Source organism: Poecilia mexicana, unplaced genomic scaffold, assembly GCF_051168715.1.
Source record: "Poecilia mexicana isolate PSO_F unplaced genomic scaffold, ASM5116871v1 scaffold_12, whole genome shotgun sequence".
Classification (NCBI taxonomy): domain Eukaryota; kingdom Metazoa; phylum Chordata; class Actinopteri; order Cyprinodontiformes; family Poeciliidae; genus Poecilia; species Poecilia mexicana.
The window spans coordinates 20,219,205-20,239,610 of record NW_028263381.1 but is presented as its reverse complement, the minus strand read 5'-3'; the positions used below and the strand labels follow the sequence as shown (position 1 = coordinate 20,239,610).

General features: G+C 40.1%; 3 protein-coding genes across 4 annotated transcripts in view; 2 read left to right on the top strand and 1 right to left on the bottom strand.

The window, feature by feature from the left end:
- LOC106925474 (putative flavin-containing monoamine oxidase A) overlaps positions 1–13,165 on the bottom strand; it is a 68,594-nt gene extending 55,429 nt beyond the window's left edge. The window contains exons 1-4 of the mRNA XM_014999849.2: positions 12,680–13,165; positions 12,510–12,597; positions 10,604–10,784; positions 10,210–10,324 (exon numbers count right to left, since the gene is read on the bottom strand). Coding sequence (XP_014855335.2) covers positions 10,210–10,324; positions 10,604–10,784; positions 12,510–12,597; positions 12,680–12,797 — 502 coding nt within the window. The 5' untranslated portion in view covers positions 12,798–13,165. The remainder of the gene's footprint in view (positions 1–10,209; positions 10,325–10,603; positions 10,785–12,509; positions 12,598–12,679) is intronic.
- On the top strand, positions 923–3,838 carry LOC148156025 (E3 ubiquitin/ISG15 ligase TRIM25-like). Of its 2 annotated transcripts, XM_088011057.1 has the most exons (3): positions 923–1,064; positions 1,725–3,146; positions 3,226–3,838. In XM_088011057.1, the coding sequence occupies exons 2-3, from the start codon at positions 1,762–1,764 to the stop codon at positions 3,326–3,328; spliced, it is 1,488 nt and encodes a 495-aa protein (XP_087867183.1). In that variant the 5' UTR covers positions 923–1,064; positions 1,725–1,761; the 3' UTR covers positions 3,329–3,838. The 2 variants fall into 2 exon arrangements, with proteins under 2 accessions (XP_087867183.1, XP_087867182.1); XM_088011056.1 differs by having other exon boundaries at positions 925–1,064; positions 1,725–3,838.
- Positions 13,166–15,001: 1,836 nt separating the features above from the next.
- On the top strand, positions 15,002–17,905 carry LOC148156024 (tripartite motif-containing protein 16-like). The gene is made up of 2 exons (XM_088011054.1): positions 15,002–15,125; positions 15,786–17,905. Exon 2 carries the CDS (start codon positions 15,823–15,825, stop codon positions 17,494–17,496), a length of 1,674 nt encoding a protein of 557 aa, XP_087867180.1. The 5' UTR covers positions 15,002–15,125; positions 15,786–15,822; the 3' UTR covers positions 17,497–17,905.
- Positions 17,906–20,406: the final 2,501 nt, after the last annotated feature.

The following is a 20,406-nucleotide window of genomic DNA, read 5'->3' as shown; positions in this document are numbered from 1 at the left end:
CATTGTCAAGTCGATAAATTCAGCGCCACAGAGAGTCATTGCTTTTAACAAAAACATATGATTAAGGCTTCGGAGGCCAGACGTCTCCTCACATCAACCAGCAGCACAAACTGAAGCAGCCGATTCTCCTGAACGTCGCCTACTTAGGCCTGTCATTGTTAAATTTAAGACAAGATGCATCATCAGAGCAGCCTCTTCTTGTCATAACAAGCTGGAAAGACAGATTAACATGTAGTTCACCCACTAGAAAACAAAATGTCTCAGCCAGTCAGTCAGTTTGCATCTTATACACAAGTTACTACAATTCACCCCTACCTTTACTTTAAACCCAAGTCTCATAAGACTTCTGGAAGGTTTAAAGTAGTATTAACTTTACTAATATGTTTCTTCTGAGCAGAATTAACATCAATGTTTTGAAGAAGACTTCTGACACGAAAGGTCTGAAAGTCATCACCAAAAACAAGCAAAAAGCAGGCCAGGTGGAGCCACTTAAATAACAACCCGTCTCATTTCCCACCAGAAACAAACAATGTTTGAGTAAAACTCATTTCAAATCATAATTTAAATGTTAAATTTAGAACAAACTGCAACCACTTCATCTCCCATTGCTGCCAGCAAGCAGATCGACCAGCTTGAACAAGCTAGCTGCAAATTAAACATTGCTAATCACAGTATGCAGTTCATTGTAGCGCATACAGAACGGGGATTAACAAAAGTAATGAAATTATGTCCTGTGTATTTGATGTAGTATATAAAACAGTGGATGTTTATGACGGCTGAGTGCGCCCTCGCCTGTTCAGAAAGATGTATGTAATGTTAAAGTTTCTGTCCCTCAATGAAATATATAGTAGTCAGTCCCAGTGACTGTTTGACTCACGGTTTAGCCAATGTGCTTCCTGGGTAAAAATGAAACGAGAAACGCAGCCCAAACCGCCGTTCACCAGAGAGGAAAGTGGGATCTCCTGAGCTGCATTCAAGTCTGAAAAGGAGTCGTTGACAAGGCTCTTCTCAGGATTCTGGTCCAGGCTGAACGAGGGATGAGCATCCGGATGGTTTTGTTTAAGGTGAAGAAAATTCTGCAGGTTTTTACCACAGAAAGATCCTGGCAGCAGAAATGAAGAGGAGCTTAAAGCTCCTCCACTGTCAACATTTGGAAAATTTAAACCTTTCAACCTGTGAGAAAAGTTGGAGACGTGTCATAAAACCCAGAAGAACTGGTCAGATGTTGGACCTTGAACTAAATGATTCTCTGAAAACTAAATGCAGAAATAGAGCTGGCAGTGGAAATACTAAATGCTGATTGGTTAAAGTTTTACAGCTTTATAAACAGACGGATTACAAACTGATATGAACACGATGCAAACATTGGACTCTCTGCTGTCATTATAGAGCAGTTAGGAAACAGGAGGCATATTTTCCCTGAACCACCAAACACATCTAGTTTCTTCAGCAGGAACGATTCTTTCATTTCATTTCCTGAAGCTGTGGAGAGCTAACATGTTAGCAAGCTGAGTTTAGAGACTCAGTCGGTTATTTTGAGCAGAAAACTGCTGTGAAGATGATTCAGCTTAAACTATTACTGCTCTCAGAGCGCTCCTCTTCCTGGTCTCACACACACACTGAGTCTGGGCGGGACCTGCTGAAGCTGGAAGCTGATTGGCTGCAGCCTCTCTGCCCTGACATGTGATTGGTGGATCACAGCTCCACCTTGTTTCTGTTCTCAGGAAATGAAACTAACAGTCAGAGCTACTGAGAGCAGAAATGGAGCAGCAGGCAGTTCAGCTGGATCGAGAGACTTTCTCCTGTTCCATCTGTCTGGATCTACTGAAGGATCCGGTGACGATTCCCTGTGGACACAGCTACTGTATGACCTGCATTAAAAACTTCTGGGATGAAGGTGAGAAAAAGGAAAACTACCACTGTCCTCAGTGCAGGAAGACCTTCACACAGAGGCCTGACCTGCAGAAAAACACCATCCTAGCAGCTTTAGTGGAGCAGCTGAAGAAGACTGGACTCCAAGCTGCTCCTGCTGACCACTGTTATGCTGGACCTGCAGATGTGGCCTGTGATTCCTGCACTGGAAGAAAACTGAAAGCCATCAAGTCCTGTTTATTCTGTCTGGCCTCTTTCTGTGAGAAACACCTTCAGCCTCATTATGATTCAGCTGCATTTAAGAAACACAAGCTGGTGGAGCCGTCCAAGAACCTCCAGGAGAACATCTGCTCTAAGCATGATGAGGTGATGAAGGTGTTCTGCCGCACTGATCAGAAGTGTATCTGTCTCATCTGTTTAATGGATGACCATAAAGGCCATGAAACAGTGTCAGCTGCAGCAGAAAGGACTGAGAGGCAGAGAGAGCTGGAGGAGAGACGAGGAAACATCCAGCAGAGAATCCAGGACCAGGAGAAAGATGTGAAGCTGCTTCAGCAGGAGGTGGAGGCCATCAATCGCTCTGCTGATAAAACAGTGGAGGACAGTGAGAAGATCTTCACCCAGCTGATCCGTCTCCTCCAGAAAAGAAGCTCTGAGGTGAAGCAGCAGATCAGATCCCAGCAGGAAACTGAAGTGAGTCGAGTCAAAGATGTTCAGGAGAAGCTGGAGCAGGAGATCACTGAGCTGAAGAGGAAAGACGCTGAGCTGGAGCAGCTCTCACACACAGAGGATCACAACCAGTTTCTCCTCAACTACCCCTCACTGCCAGCACTCAGTGAGTCGACACACTCATCCAGCATCAACATCCGTCCTCTGGGACACTTTGAGGACGTGACAGCAGCTGTGTCAGAGCTCAGAGACAAACTACAGGACGTCCTGAGAGACTCATGGACAAACATCTCACTGATGGTCACTGAGGTGGATGTTCTACTGTCAGAACCAGAACCAAAGAGCAGAGCTGGATTCTTAAGATATTCATGTGAAATCACTCTGGATCCAAACACAGCATACAGACAGCTGGGACTATCAGAGGGGAACAGGAAGGTGACATGCATGGATCAGGATCAGTTTTATTCTAGTCATCCAGACAGATTCACTGTTTATTCTCAGGTTCTGAGTAGAGAGAGTCTGACTGGACGTTGTTACTGGGAGGTGGAGAGGAGAGGGAAATATGTTAGTGTATCAGTCGCATACAAGAGTATCAGCAGAGCAGGATGTGGGAATGAATGTTTCTTTGGAAATAATGATAAATCTTGGGCATTAAATTGTAACGATAGTAAATTTGGTCACAACAACATCTGGACCTCCATCTCAGGTCCAGTTCCCTCCAGAGTCGGAGTGTACCTGGATCACACAGCAGGTATTCTGTCCTTCTACAGCGTCTCTGAAACCATGACTCTCCTCCACAGAGTCCAGACCAGATTCACTGAACCGATACTGGCTGGAGTTTTGGTTTATCCTGGATCGTCAGCAGAGTTCAGTAAACCCAGATAGATTTCCTCTTGTCTCTCAGGTTGTTGATCAGGGTTCATGGTTCTGGTGTCTCTGCTGTTCTGATCTTCTTTATTTTTCCGGTTTAGTTCTTTGTGTTACAGGAGCCATAAAGGAAATCACTGCTGATGATTTCTTTCATTCTGATGACAGAAATATTTCATGAAAATCTAAACTTCTCTGGACTCTGATGGTTTTCCTTTAACTTTTTTATCCATGTATTTCCATGTTTTATTTGTTGTTAAATCAGTTTAGATCAAAGTGATCTGAACTTGATTCTGTTTTCTATGTTGTGATCCAGAAAACCTGAAACATCAAATCAGAACTGATGCTGTTTTCTTCTCATGTTTTAGATTTAGATCAGAAATAAATGTCTGTTGTTCGTCTTCAATAAAGAAACTTGATTACAGAGAAATGCTGAAAGTTTTCTAATCATTATTGCAATAAATTTTATGTTTGGTCGTCTATTGTGCAGAAACTTTTCTTCCAGTGTCTTATTTGATGCTGAAAAAGATCTGAAGGGGGCGCTGCAGCAACAAGTCAGAAACACTCAGGATGATGAAGTGGAACCAACATTTAGTCTGTTAGGATTCAGTTCATGTGGCAGATCAACAAAAAGTGGTGAGTAAATTGTGAAATGGAAGCAAAAATCCACATTAAGAGCATGAAAAATGCAGCATGTATCTGTTTTCAGCTGATTCCAAGGAAGCAAAACTCAACCCATCTGTGCTGACTCCATCATTATGTTTTGTTTAGTTTTCCAATGGTAAGTTGTAAGTAAAAATATAGAGTCTTAGTTACGTATTTAATTTGGTCAGTCAAGCAGAACTCGTCCAGCTGCACGCATATGGTGTCATCGATTGTCCTTCAGACACGTTTGTTCCTTGGAGACTATTTGTCTGCAAGTTAATTTCATTTATTGTAATTTCAGTATTGTGCTACATTTTATAAGAAAAGTTCGATGTTTTCCAACCAGAATTAATGCTACATTGTTAGCTAATTGGTGACAATTGGGAGCCATCTGTTTGCTGTAGTCTAGTCTAGTTGTTTTCTGTATAGTCTAATTGATATGTACTTTTGTGCTTTGTTACAATTTTACAGATAGATACATGAAAAAACTTCTGCTAAGATACCTATAAATATGTTGGAATAGTTTTATCCTCTTCATCGCTTGTTTCAGCCTTGTTTCCACATCATCGCCCATAAGAGTTTGTGAATCATCAAAGTCATTTTTTGGTCTAAAGCTTACACGGTCGACATCTTTGCATCTGAAACATTCCCTCTCTTAGCTGGAGCATCTCTGGAGATGATGATGCAAAGAAAGATTCTTCATAAAAATCAGGAAAATTATGGACAATCCTGACCATCATCTTCATAAAACAGAGCATCTTCAGTCAGAGGCTTCTTCAGATTCGCTGAATTACAGACCGCTACAGGAAATCTTTCATGCCAACATCTATAATACTCTGAAGAAGCTAAATTAAGGAGTTACAACATTTAATTTCCTTTTGGGATTAATAAAGTATTTTTGAATTAGAAAGTAATTTCTTCAGAATCAACATGAAAGTAAACATGTTTACTTTTAGAGAACACAATTAGTTTAACATCTCCTAATGATCTAATCATTTTTAATATTTTTGTACAGATCTGTTATACTAATTTATTTTTTATTCTTCTGAACCGCAATTCAAAAGCAATATACATTTAATCTGTTTATTTTCAGTAAAGTTTTATTTACCATTTTGTCAGTTTGAGGTCATTTCACTGAGTTTTTCCTGTCGTCAACCGTCTAATTTTTTCTTCATCTTTTCAATACGAGCATGCAGCGTTTTCACTCCCACATTCATGCATGTGACGTCCTTGTCAATATTTCACAATGGTTTTGCACTCAGAGTCACCTGTTGAGTGAAGAAACTCCTCTTACGAACATAACAGACCAGCAGCTTTGCAGCACAGACAAAAGGCCTCAAAACAGAGAGACCTCTGGTTTAACAGGCTCTAATGATAAGTTAAAAGAAAGGTCATGGCTGTGTTTTTACAAAGTTTAATAACAAATTAAGAGAAAGAGGCTAAATGAATTTCTGATGTTCATAAATGCTATTAAGAAGCACAACATGAAATGGTCATTTTGTTCAGTTTTGTGTTTTTAGGCCTGCATACAGTAAATATTTTATCCACGTTGAGAAAAGATTTGAGCACGAAAGACACCAAGAAAACAAGTTATATCTGCACATTTTTAATTTAGTTAATTTCAGGGTCTGTAACCAGTTAACCGCAACTACATATTGACAAATAAGTAACATATTTAAATCAAAAACCTTTTTTACTGCTACATTGTTGAATAAATACAAACTCAACTAATTTCTTTATAAGTTTTGATCTGTTATTCATCTTATTCAACCACCAATCTGATGCTAAAATGAACTCAATGCAGCATTGTGTCAAAAATATCTTCTGCCAACACATCCAAGTTATCATTACTGCTTTGTGTTTTATTTCTATGTCTGTTTTTGTGTCAAAATGACAAAATCCTAGGCTATTGCTAAGATGTAGTGATTGTTTCAGATGGGTCCTTAAATCTGATGCACATCCAACATTTGCACACAAACACAAAGGTTTGTGTTACTCAGATCATTGAGTAACAGGAATTTGATGAATGAATATAAGAAAATATTCTTATTTAGTAGCAAACTATTTTGCCTTATAATAAATTAAATACCCATAATAAATTCTGATCAGTCATGGAGTAATGCATTATTTAAGATATTTTTACCCAAATATCGTTTCCTGCCTCTCAATTGATGTTAGTGCCTTGAAATCTTCCTTCTCATCTCATCAGATATGAAAGCGTAAAGAATGAGCCTCACACTAGAACAAGTACCACACAGTCAGAGCTGGACCTTCACAGTGCGCATGGACCAGTAGTCCCAGCAGCGCCACTTCCTGGTCCCACTTCAGATGTCCAGCTTGTCGCAGCATGTGCAGACGTGCCACATGAACAGGCGCCATGCTCCGTTCTGAATACGAGAGACTCCACAGAACCACTAGTTTGAATTTAAAGCTGCACATAAAAGTGAAGGAATAGAAAACCTGAATGAAATGCATCTCAATAAATAGTAAAAAATATAAAAAATTAAAAACTGTGTGCTATAGCGTTCTCACGTTTCCAGGGTCACTCAGCTCCCACAAGAGCGAACCGGAAGCATCTGCTGGCTCTGATGTCTGATTTTGCTCTGGTGGAAATCTTCTACCTCCATCACATTCCACATGGATAAAGGATGTACTGAATGATGCTAAACTGGAGAGAACATGGAGCTAACTGGGAAGTTTCATGACGGAAACATGGGTTTAATCTTACATTCATCTCAGACAGATTGTTCAACTATAATGAGCAACAGTTTGGCCAACTACATTTTGGTTTATTATCCACTGTGTGTTTTTATTTTCTAGTTTATTTTTTCCCCTTTTGGTTTAGTTTTTATATTTAGTAGTTTTCCTGTTACTGGTTTGTTTGATTTCTCTGCTGAAATCACAGCGGCGTGTATTATTACTGCTCTAACAGATTTCAGTGACGTTCTGAATGCCTTTAAACTTTAACAGATTGTTCAAAAATGCTCTCTATCATTACTAAGAGACATTTCAGGCTTCTGTAGATCATGTTCATTTCCCGACACTCAAAACTTAATTGGATCTAATTTTGGAGAAATTACTGCATCTATTCAGCGAGGAACAGAGGCGAGGTGCAGCAGGAGTCGCGGTATCTTTCATGACGGCCCTTCAGGTCAGCTGTGTTGTTGGGTTTGACGTTTCTCATCTTCCTCTTGTCAATACTCCACAGATTGTGTCTACTGGATTCAGATCAAGCCACATAATGTCCACTGGAGCAGATTTTGGTACCGTTGGCAGTGTGATCCTACTGGAGCATAAAATCAGCATTTCCATAAAGCTGATCAGCAGATGGAAGAATGAAGTTCTTTAAAACTTCATGGTAGAAAACTGGATGTCTTCTGGACAAATGGGCAGCCTACTCACCCAAACAAAGACCGTTTAGATCGGGGGCGTCAAACTCCTTTTCGTTTTGGGCCAAATCAAGACCATTAATGCTCTTAAAGGGCCGGTTGTGCCAGAATGTATTAATAAAACCTGTTCACACTTTTATATTCTTAAATTTAAATAATATCACTGAACATCTTTTCAGTGTTTGTGGTAATAATTTGGAAATATTTGCAATACTTGCACTTATTCGTGACGGTAAATGCGACCTTTTGTTACTCACTGTTAGATTATAGACATCAATCAAGGCTGAGGCAGCTGTTTAGTACAAGTAAGAACATTTTTTACCATAATTTGAGAAAAATCAGCAATAAACAATGTATTGGTGATAAAAAGCGCAGGAATTTGTTGATTTTGTGTGAATTTCCATGATAATTCTCAAGAAACTGCAGGGACTGATTCTTAATTTGGCAGTAAACAGATGAAAACTGCATTGATTTGATTGATAATATTTAAGCACAATTAGTGCTTAGTCTAGAATCCACATAAAAAGCTACGGTGGGCCAGATTTGCCCCACGAGCCTCGAGTTCAGAAAATCTTTGCCAAATTGATGTTAATTGTATCTAACTTTTAAAAACATTGATTTTTGGGTTTTTGTAATCTGTAAGCAATAATCACCAAATGACAAGGATTAAAGGGTTGAAATCATTCTCCATGTGCAACGAATCTACTGTTGATTTCTGAAAGGACTGACAACGAAGTTTGAATTTCTGTATGAATTTCTCACTTTTTTGATGCATCTCAAATCTCTATCCAAATTTTAAAGTCTGTGAATTAAAGTCAATGTGAATCATGGCAAAAATGTCTTTACTTTTTCCATCAAGATTGCTATAAAACAGCTAAAATATGACGTTTCTCAAGCAAACCAGGCAAAACGTGTGAAAATAAAATCTGCTTCACTTGGTTGAGCAGAACTAAAAACTGCTGAATAATGTGGAAACAAGTGGCAGGAGGAATCCAGACTTCTTCCAGAGCAAAGGACACTGCTTTATCTGCAGCAGATTGCAGGATGTAAGTTGGGTTATACAGCCTCGGGCGATACTGTTGATTAGTACGACAGAGACACAGATGTACAGATGGAGCTCGGTGTGCTTGGTGTTTCCTGAAACAGCCCACAGAGACTGAAGCAACACATTACCCAACTGTCATGTTGGACCAGAAAGCAGAGCGGTCTTAACACCGCTAGCAATCCTTATGCTAACGGTATTTTTAGTATAACTGAATCAGAGTTTATTGCAATCTGGGTGCCAGAGAAAAAGACACAGGAGTTAGCGTTGGGATAACACAGCTTGTAAAAGCCCATCCTGGAACGTGTGATTGGATTCACATTCAGGCGGACTGTAATCTACTCTGAAAGCAGGTGTTATAAATCAGGCTAAAGAAAATGCTAATAACACCTTACTGAAACACGGCCACTGAAAACGGGGCAAAATAACAAGGTGAGTGAGTTATCATCATTCAGCAACACCCACATTACCCATCACATTCATGCAGACATACAGGAATACAGTAGAGATGAGTATAGGGGGCGCTGTTGGGCATGGGACCTTTATCTGGTCACCCAGTCACCAGGGCAACCAGATTCAGACAATACACCTGGATCGATGTGATATTATTTGCCTTACGCCCCTTTTACACAAAGCCGCTCTTCAGAAAAACCATTACAGTTTTGTTATGATTTAGCCGCTTGCTAACATCTCCACTGATCGGAGTCTCTGGTACTTTTTGAAACCGGGTCCGATAGTGAAACTTTTTGGGAACATATCCTGATGATGTAAAGTACTCTGCAGGTGATTCTTAACTTTTCTAATTTAACAAAACTTCTAATAAGAAATACAAATATGTTACCTGAGAACTTGGTTCGTCGGAGACGTGTTACTATTTTCTAAATGAAGTGGAAGCCAGTGAGGTAAAAGCTAAGGGAGCACTTTTTGACATTATGTTAACATTGCAGTGCCGCCTAGTGGCCTGGAATGAAAACTACAGCAAACACAAGGTGTATCCATCTAAACACCAAACGTTCCCCAAACAACATAAAAAAAGTAAATACTGGCAGTTTCCTTTCAGTGGTTTAGTGAAAACAAAACCTTAGTATTATTAAATCAGCAGCTTGATGGTTTATTCTCATCCAACTATGGAAACAAATAAGATAAATATTCCTGTATTTTACTGAAAAACATATCATTAAGTTCTATTTTCAGAAGTGTTTAACACTGATCTACGATAATCTTTCAATTTTTACAGCCACTGTACTTTAGTGGAAATATGATTTTTCGTCATAATGTTTACATTGTACACTGTAGTGTGGATATTTAAAGGGACAGTAACATGTATTTTCCAGACACACTGCCATTTTATAGCACAGGCAAGTAAGAATGATATATATATATATATATATATATATATAACTTTAAAAGAAATTTGCAAATTGATGCCTCTGTCTCTTTAAGAAGCCCCTGATCTCTCATCACAGCAATCCTTCTCAAAATGCCATTTATGAGCGTTGGACCGAGAAGGAGTTCATAAACTCAAGATGCATGAAAGAATCAAAACAACAATCCAATTATGTTTTTTGATGAGGGAATAATTTATAACATGATATAAAGCTCAAAAAAGATTATTTTAAATTATGCCTGTGTCGACTTATGCCCATCCAGATGTTTTGCATTTACTTTAAAAACCACTAATTACGTTAAAGGGAGAAGGTTAAACGTTTTGGACCTGAAACTGACCTTCAGTCCAAGCGTGCTGCTCGATGTACGAGTGCACCGTCATGCTGTCCAGCTCCGCCGCGTTGGGGGTCCTCAGTGGGTCCTGAACAGACACCGTTCTGCACAGCCTGTCAAACTGAGAACAGCGTATAATCAGAACCCGACATGACAGTTTACCGCCTTGAAGACAAAACGCACACATTGATACGGACAGAAGAGGAGGGACGACCAGAGGCTGCACCACTCACACTGCTGCTCTAAAGCGTCTGAACCAGACTGGAGCTGCTGTGCTACGTTGTTATGTCAATCCAAAGAGCTCACTCTGCTCCAAACAACTGTGGCACCAACATTCCAAGATATAAACCTCTTGAGGTTTGAATTTGGAGAGCTGGGGTTTACTCAGCTTGACTCTCACCTTCCACAGCATCTGGGTGAAGTCCAGCAGCACCAGCGGAGACAGAGCAGGGATGCTGGTCCGGTAGGATCTCACTTTGGAAGTGGGCCCACCCACGTGAAGCACCTTCTTCCCGACATTAAACTGAGGATACACCTCTAACCCCAACTCTTTTATGAGCTCCATAATGTGCGTTTGTGTGCTGTGAGGGGAGAAAAATAATAATAAATACATAAAAAATGTTAGGAATCTTCATAAAAGAAAATCCTTGAGTAACCAGAAAAATAGATTAAAGCTGGGTTAAAACACACAAAACAATACAACCATGTTTACTGTAAGAGATTCTGAGTTGAATCTCGGCATACAACATCCTTCACCGTTTTCTATGAAATGTCCTTTTCTCTCGTCTATTTGTCTGATTAGCTTGAAACGCGTTGAAGGCTAAATCAGTTGCAAGTTAGAGTCACAAAGCCCTGCAAAGTTATTCAATTCCCTTTTCACATATTTTTTGCAAGTGTGTATGTTTTATTGAGATTTTACGTGACAGGCCAGAAAAAAGCAGTGAAAATTTGTTAAGTGGAAGGAAAAATAACACATGGCTTTTAAAAGGTTTAACAAATTAAAGCCCCTCTGAGTCAGAACTTTTACAGCACCTCCAAAATTTTCAATAATCAATTTAACACACAAATATACTTTGAGATAAATTCTGTATTTTTAGACTAACACTGTATTTAACGTCACACAGCTTCTATATCCCTGCTCAAAAAATACATCTCCACACCATGATACTGCCACCACCGAGTTCCACTGTGGAGACTGCATGTTATAAGGTTCAGATATTATTAATGATTCATTTTGTTTCAGTGATTGAAAAGCAAAGCTCATACCGTTTAGAAGATTTGGTGAAAACATATTCACATTTTGGTTAATTTAGATTATTCTGGATTACAGACAATTGAAACCAGCACAAATATACCGTTTAAGTTATTTCAAGGCCTAAACAATAGGCCAGTTGTACAGTTGTCACTTCTTTAAAAGGTAGAGCCATCAGTAAAAGCCTGGCAGTTCAAAGAGTACACATATGGGAAAGTTTGGTGGAAGGTAAAAGTCCCTCTCAGCCACAGCAGGGAACAAAAGACAGATAAAAGTTTTAAAAAGTGAATTAAGAATAACTTACTGTACATGAAATACTTTACAGTTCTTCTAAATGCTCAACTCATTCCAAAGAAATGTGCAACAAGTAGGATTATTTTCAAAAAATGTCAATTGTGCATGAGTATTTCTGCATTAAAATCAACATATTGATAGAACTATGCAAACAGTACAAATGTGCAAAAAACGGCAGGAATGCTACATGAGATGAGGAAAAATTTTATGAATCTTTTCCAACAATTTTTTTTCCTTCCACTCAATTTTCAATTAATATGTTTGAATACAGAGAACTGAACAGCTAACTTCTTTAGAGATTATCTTTTGTAATCCCCAAGACTGCTTGGCCATGACATACCATTACTGTATTCAGTGTTCTTGTTGTCGTTTGTCATTCACACTTTCAAAAGTTTTCCTTTTTGAATTGAGTTCCTAAAATAAATTAACTTTTTAGATCACACTAATTGGAAATACATCTGGAAAGCTGAGCGCAGAATCATCTTCAGCATCCTTAGTCAAGAGTTCTTATATAAATGAGCAATTATGTGTCTAATCTGTTTGTGTGATGGATATTGATCCTCCCTAATCCCCACTCGGAGTTTTCAAGGGTTTTATTATTAGCAGCTCACCTCTTATCTTTTTCTAATGGTCCCAGGAAACCGGAGACAAACACCTCCCTGTCAGCTCGCAGGTGTTAAAATCAGCTCATCTTTATTCCGACTTAATTATGCATAGATTAAAGAAAGAAGGAAAAAGTCTCATGTGTGGCTTTAATTACCTTCCGACCCACTGTCCTCCAAAGTCCCAGCGATCAGCACCGTCGGCTGCTGGGATTTCAGAGGACAAGGTGCGACCTCCCACTCGATCTGACAGAAACACAAGCAGTCATGAAGCAAACAACACACTTCAAGGCTTCACTCTCCCCATGCAGGATGCAAAGTTCCCCACCTTTCCCCTCCAGGATCAGGATTCTCAGCTTGGCGTCCCGTTTTGTGAGCAGATGAGCCGCACTGAGCCCAGACAGCCCGGCTCCGACTATAACAACGTCCCAGATGTCGGCCGTCATGTTGGAAGTTCAGGTGAGTCTAATGTTTTGGGTCCAAAAGTTAAACACGGTTGTCACTAATGCGAGGTGACGTTTCACGCACCTGAAACGCTGATTGGCTGAGAGTTTTCCGTAGGAGCGGTGGGTCTAATCCTTAACGGTCAGCCGGTGTGGGACTCGGACCATGGGAGGAGTTTTCATCTTAAAATGAAGAGGATTACATCAAGAATGACCTGCTGGAGACATTTGTTAAATTTATTATGTCATTAAGTATTGATATTACACGTCTATCAGTCAATCCAATTCAGTTCATCTTGAAATGAACAAAAACAGCTTTGAGTTGATGGGTTATTCTGTAAACTCTCAGATCTCAATCCAATTGAGAATCCATAGGAGGAGTCCAATCCATGAAGTCCCCACTTAGCAATTTTTAGGATTTAAATGATGTGACGCAAAGTCAGTGAAAAAATGAAGTTGTGTGTAGAATCTGTTAACCTGCACATACATGAGACTGAAATACGGTGCAACTCATGAGTAACTCCAACAGCTTGCTCTGCTCCGTCTTGGCATCTTGAGCAGCAGACTCGCTCCATCATTAAATGCCGCAGCGAGTTTCCATATGCTGCTTTTTCTGTGGCGCCTCCATGATCGGCTGGTGTGCAACAGGATTTAAAAGATGCCATCTTTACTGATCAGCTAAGTGTCATTACTTTAGCACTGCTACTTACCATATAATCAGTTAGCTGGTTAGACATTAACAGCAGAGGTTGTAAACAGTGCACAGGTTAACAGATGGGGAAAAGTCAGGAAGCATCAGTTCAGAACCATTCCTACTTGCTTAATGAGAGTATTTCTGTGCTTTGCATCATAACTAGTGTCAAACTCTAAACCTTTACACAGGAAGAAAAATCACTTGATCATCTATGTAAAAGTTTACACCCCCCCTTTCGAGAGCATTACAAATAACTTCCAATTCTTTTCCACATATCTTGGATTAAAACTAAAACATGTCAGAAAGAAAAGAAAGCAAACTAAATGTAATAACCCAGTTGCCTTCACACAGTGAGTGTATCAACCCTTAATCCAAAAGCAAACACTCTAACTTTTTCAGACTGTGAAGACATCGCTTGTCCACAGCCTTTTTCAGGTGGTCTCACAGATTTTTCTCACAAATATAGTTCTGGTCCTTGGTCAGGTCATTCTGAAGCATCAGTTTTCCTGTCTTGAAGTGATTCTTTTGAAATATCCTGGAGTCACAGTGCTGCTGAAAATGAAACCTCTTTTCATTTTCAGGTTAGCAGACAACTGAAGGTTTGTTATTTGTGTGCTAAATGTACCGTTTTGGAAATGTTTAAGTTTAAGTGTGGTTTCATCGGTCCGTGACACAATCTGCTTTAATGTTTTGTTTGACTTTAGTTAGGTGTAACACAAAGGTTAGGCATCGGTAGGCCTATCACAGTAACAAATTTTGCTGAGCAATTGTCCCAAAAATTATTGTGATAAATGATAATATTGTTTGAAGACTACTTTACAATGATTTAATGGAACTGACGTAAAAATGCATGCAATTTCCTGCCAAAGATAGATACACTTTATTTTCAAAAGAACACTTAACACTGTAACTGATAAACAAAATACACAAAAATGTTCCCCTTAAATCTTAGAACGTTGGCCGATCTAAGATTGTCGCTGGCGATTTCGTAACCGATCATCATGAAGTGTGTGGTGTGTTATGGTAGATCGTCATGGCCGCTCTGGTCTAAATTGGGTTTTTTCCCCGACTGGGAGCTTAAAGCAGCCTGTTGAATGTGACAGGTAATCAATCAGAAAGCGCCGATTCTCCTCTGTGGTTACTGAAAGAAAATTAAGGAGGGGAATCCCAAACAACTAACACATCGCAACCTGAAGTCTACCGGACATTGGAGATGATATGTGGAACAGGCGCAGAGCTATGGGGGGAGATAAGGGGATGGCTGCCCCCCAGATGGGTGTCTATGGGGACCCAGGTCTGGAGGTGCCAGGCAGGGAGGAATAATTTCAAGTCAAGTTTCTGATTATAGACTGAGTGTGCCCTCGCCTGTTCAGAAAGATGTATGTAATGTTAAAGTTGCTGTCCCTCAATGAAATATATAGTAGTCAGTCCCAGTGACTGTTTGACTCACGGTTTAGCCAATGTGCTTCCTGGGTAAAAATGAAACGAGAAACGCAGCCCAAACCGCCGTTCACCAGAGAGGAAAGTGGGATCTCCTGAGCTGCATTCAAGTCTGAAAAGGAGTCGTTGACAAGGCTCTTCTCAGGATTCTGGTCCAGGCTGAACGAGGGATGAGCATCCGGATGGTTTTGTTTAAGGTGAAGAAAATTCTGCAGGTTTTTACCACAGAAAGATCCTGGCAGCAGAAATGAAGAGGAGCTTAAAGCTCCTCCACTGTCAACATTTGGAAAATTTAAACCTTTAAACCTGTGAGAAAAGTTGGAGACGTGTCATAAAACCCAGAAGAACTGGTCAGATGTTGGACCTTGAATTAAATGATTCTCTGAAAACTAAATGCAGAAATAGAGCTGGCAGTAGAAATACTAAATGCTGATTGGTTAAAGTTTTACAGCTTTATAAACAGACGGATTACAAACTGATATGAACACGATGCAAACATTGGACTCTCTGCTGTCATTATAGAGCAGTTAGGAAACAGGAGGCCTATTTTCCCTGAACCACCAAACACATCTAGTTTCTTCAGCAGGAACGATTCTTTCATTTCATTTCCTGAAGCTGTGGAGAGCTAACATGTTAGCAAGCTGAGTTTAGAGACTCAGTCGGTTATTTTGAGCAGAAAACTGCTGTGAAGATGATTCAGCTTAAACTATTACTGCTCTCAGAGCGCTCCTCTTCCTGGTCTCACACACACACTGAGTCTGGGCGGGACCTGCTGAAGCTGGAAGCTGATTGGCTGCAGCCTCTCTGCCCTGACATGTGATTGGTGGATCACAGCTCCAGCTTGTTTCTGTTCTCAGGAAATGAAACTAACAGTCAGAGCTACTGAGAGCAGAAATGGAGCAGCAGGCAGTTCAGCTGGATCGAGAGACTTTCTCCTGTTCCATCTGTCTGGATCTACTGAAGGATCCGGTAACGACTTCCTGTGGACACAGCTACTGTATGACCTGCATTAAAAACTTCTGGGATGAAGGTGAGAAAAAGGAAAACTACCACTGTCCTCAGTGCAGGAAAACCTTCACACAGAGGCCTGACCTGCAGAAAAACACCATGCTAGCAGCTTTAGTGGAGCAGCTGAAGAAGACTGGACTCCAAGCTGCTCCTGCTGACCACTGTTATGCTGGACCTGAAGATGTGGCCTGTGATTCCTGCACTGGAAGAAAACTGAAAGCCATCAAGTCCTGTTTAGTCTGTCTGGCCTCTTTCTGTGAGAAACACCTTCAGCCTCATTATGATGTGGCTCCATTAAGGAAACACAAGCTGGTGGAGCCATCCAAGAACCTCCAGGAGAACATCTGCTCTAAGCATGATGAGGTGATGAAGATGTTCTGCCGCACTGATCAGAAGTGTATCTGTCTCATCTGTTTAATGGATGAACATAAAGGCCATGAAACAGTGTCAGCTGCAGCAGAAAGGACTGAGAGGCAGAGAGAGCTGGAGGAGAGACGAGGAAACATCCAGCAGAGAATCCAGGACCAGGAGAAAGATGTGAAGCTGCTTCAGCAGGAGGTGGAGGCCATCAATCGCTCTGCTGATAAAACAGTGGAGGACAGTGAGAAGATCTTCACCCAGCTGATCCGTCTCCTCCAGAAAAGAAGCTCTGAGGTGAAGCAGCAGATCAGATCCCAGCAGGAAACTGAAGTGAGTCGAGTCAAAGATGTTCAGGAGAAGCTGGAGCAGGAGATCACTGAGCTGAAGAGGAAAGACGCTGAGCTGGAGCAGCTCTCACACACAGAGGATCACAACCAGTTTCTCCTCAACTACCCCTCACTGCCAGCACTCAGTGAGTCGACACACTCATCCAGCATCAACATCCGTCCTCTGGGACACTTTGAGGACGTGACAGCAGCTGTGTCAGAGCTCAGAGACAAACTACAGGACGTCCTGAGAGACTCAAGGACAAACATCTCACTGAAGGTCACTGAGGTGGATGTTCTACTGTCAGAACCAGAACCAGAACCAAAGAGCAGAGCTGGATTCTTAAGATATTCATGTGAAATCACTATGGATCCAAACACAGCATTCAGACGGCTGGTACTATCAGAGGGGAACAGGAAGGTGACAAGGATGGATCAGGATCAGTTTTATTCTAGTCATCCAGACAGATTCACTCATTATCCTCAGGTTCTGAGTAGAGAGAGTCTGACTGGACGTTGTTACTGGGAGGTGGAGTGGAGAGGGAGAGTTGATGTATCAGTCGCATACAAGAGTATCAGCAGAGCAGAACGTAGGAATAACTGTATTTTTGGATATAATGATAAATCTTGGACTTTAGATTGTTCTCAAAGCAATAGTAAATTTGCTCACAACAACATCTGGAGCTCCATCTCAGGTCCAGTTTCCTCCAGAGTCGGAGTGTACCTGGATCACACAGCAGGTATTCTGTCCTTCTACAGCGTCTCTGAAACCATGACTCTCCTCCACAGAGTCCAGACCAGATTCACTGAACCGATACTGGCTGGAGTTTGGGTTGGTCCTGGATCCTCAGCAGAGTTCAGTAAACCCAGATAGATTTCCTCTTGTCTCTCAGGTTGTTGATCAGGGTTCATGGTTCTGGTGTCTCTGCTGTTCTGATCTTCTTTATTTTTCCGGTTTAGTTCTTTGTGTTACAGGAGCCATAAAGGAAATCACTGCTGATGATTTCTTTCATTCTGATGACAGAAATATTTCATGAAAATCTAAACTTCTCTGGACTCTGATGGTTTTCCTTTAACTTTTTTATCCATGTATTTCCATGTTTTATTTGTTAAATCAGTTTAGATCAAAGTGATCTGAACTTGATTCTGTTTTCTATGTTGTGATCCAGAAAACCTGAAACATCAAATCAGAACTGATGCTGTTTTCTTCTCATGTTTTAGATTTAGATCAGAAATAAATGTCTGTTGTTCGTCTTCAATAAAGAAACTTGATTACAGAGAAATGTTGAAAGTTTTCTAATCATTATTGCAATAAATTTTATGTTTGGTCGTCTATTGTGCAGAAACTTTTCTTCCAGAGTGTCTTATTTGATGCTGAAAAAGATCTGAAGGGGGCGCTGCAGCAACAAGTCAGAAACACTCAGGATGATGAAGTGGAACCAACATTTAGTCTGTTAGGATTCAGTTCATGTGGCAGATCAACAAAAAGTGGTGAGTAAATTGTGAAATGGAAGCAAAAATCCACATTAAGAGCATGAAAAATGCAGCATGTTTCTGTTTTCAGCTGATTCCAAGGAAGCAAAACTCAACCCATCTGTGCTGACTCCATCATTATGTTTTGTTTAGTTTTCCAATGGTAAGTTGTAAGTAAACTATAGAGTCTTAGTGACACCTAGTGGACATTGTTTACGTATTTAATTTGGTCAGTCAAGCAGAATTCGTCCAGCTGCACGCATATGGTGACATTGATTGTCCTTCAGAGACGTTTGTTCCTTGGACACTATTTGTCTGCAAGTTAATTTCATTTATTGTAATTTCAGTATTGTGCTACATTTTATAAGAAAAGTTTGATGTTTTCCAACCAGAATTAATGCTACATTGTTAGCTAATTGGTGGCAATTGGGAGCCATCTGTTTGCTGTAGTCTAGTCTAGTTGTTTTCTGTATAGTCTAATTGATATGTACTTTTGTGCTTTGTTACAGTTTTACAGATAGATACATGAAAAGGAAAAATCAACAGTTGAAAAATAAAACAACAAAACTATCAAGGACTGGATTATTTTCGATTAAAGTGTTAGATAGCTGTCTAGCTTTGTCAGTGCAACACATTGTGAGGGCAACCATCATTCAGAAACGTAAAAACTAAGGCGCAACTGCAAAACAAGAGCTTTCATTACAGTATCCAAGAGGCTCCAGGTAACTCTGGAGGAGCTGCAGAGATCAACCGCTCATGTTTTATGGACGAATATTAAAGTTTTTAGTCTGCATGTAGAAAAAAAAGCTGCTATATGGTGTGAAAAACTAAAAACCAGAGTGAAAGAAACTCCTGACAACATTTTAAATCTAACCATATCGATGTGTTATAAAGAATAAATCTAAAATATTGAAATAAATGAAGCTTGGGAAGCTGAACTGTCTTGATGTGACGCTGAACAGCGACATGAGGAAGACCATGGCTGTTAGCTTGTGCCGTGTTGCTAAGATGGTGTCCACTGTTTGTATCAAAGCACATCAAACATATTTGTGTTTGAAACTATTAAAATGAAGAAGTTTCTAAATGTTTCTAGATGGGGTCAAAGTATTTGCTGATTTTAGCTAATTGTAGTTGGCTGTGGTCCCTAAACTCCTGGAAGAGGAACAAATATATCAAACCACTTTTCCTCAAATGCACCAAAATCTAAAAAGAGTGAACCAAATCCACCTCTTTTAAAAATAACGGTAACACTTTATTTGAAGGGGGGTGAATAAGACTGTCATGACACTGTCATAAACATGACATAACACCTGTCATGAACATGAATAAGCCTTCATGAATATTTATGTAACCCAGTCCAAAATAAAGGTATTTTGTATTGAGTTAAGTTCATGGAAGGTGTAATAATTTAAAATGTGTTAAACATGTTTGCTTAAATATGTTAAAATTGTTATAAATAAGTGTTGACAAAAAGCTGTATTTACAGGTATTTGATGTAACAGGATATAATAAGTTAAAATATTTGGGAAATATGTAGTTAAAACAGAAAGAAATCTTTACCGTATTTTATTTTGGAGGGCTCATGTTTGTAAGAGGAAGTGGTGTAGAGCAAAGCAACTTTTCTGGTTCGTGGTTGGCTGAGGATCAGGAAGGGATAGGAGAGTAGCGGGAGACACAGAAAAAAGGAGAGAAGAAGAGGGAAAGAAAAAAAAAAGAGAGATTAACCGCGCTGAAAAAACGTGGCGGATTGATTAATGAACGAGTGTCTTGCAGATATTTAGACTTTCAACTCGACAGTCTTTTATAGATATCGACTCTACACTCTTTGTTTGCAGCTACTGTGATAATTTCAGACTGGAATTCACTGTACAGTAGGCGAAAGTCATATGTAATGCTCGCTAACGCATTAGCATTCATTAGCACATTGAATGGACTTGAATACTGTGAGCTAACTCGGCTAACAGAAGACTCAACTAATGTTTCCGTCGTGGGAGCGTTCAAGAGTTAACCTAGTGCAGAGAGATGAGCTTACACTGAGAGTTTCTATGACTGTGCTGGAGGACTGTGTCTGCGTTGGACTTTCCTGCTGTTCCTGAATCCTGTGGACCGAGGGACTGGTGAAGGAGCTGAAGACATCTTGCCGACTGGGACCAAAGACAGGTTAAATTCGAAGAAGGTTCGAGATTTTCATTGGAGTAAGGTATTGCAATTCCACGCTTCATCAACACATCAGGCCTGCAACGGGTTTTTGTTTGGGACTATATTTTAGTTAATCATTGCCGGCTTAGGTGGACGTTTAAGTGTGGGCCCA

Coding starts and splice junctions, on each gene's coding strand:
- LOC148156025 (XM_088011056.1), top strand. CDS start 1,762: ATGGAGCAGCAGGCAGTTCAGCTGGATCGAGAGACTTTCTCCTGTTCC.
- LOC148156024 (XM_088011054.1), top strand. CDS start 15,823: ATGGAGCAGCAGGCAGTTCAGCTGGATCGAGAGACTTTCTCCTGTTCC.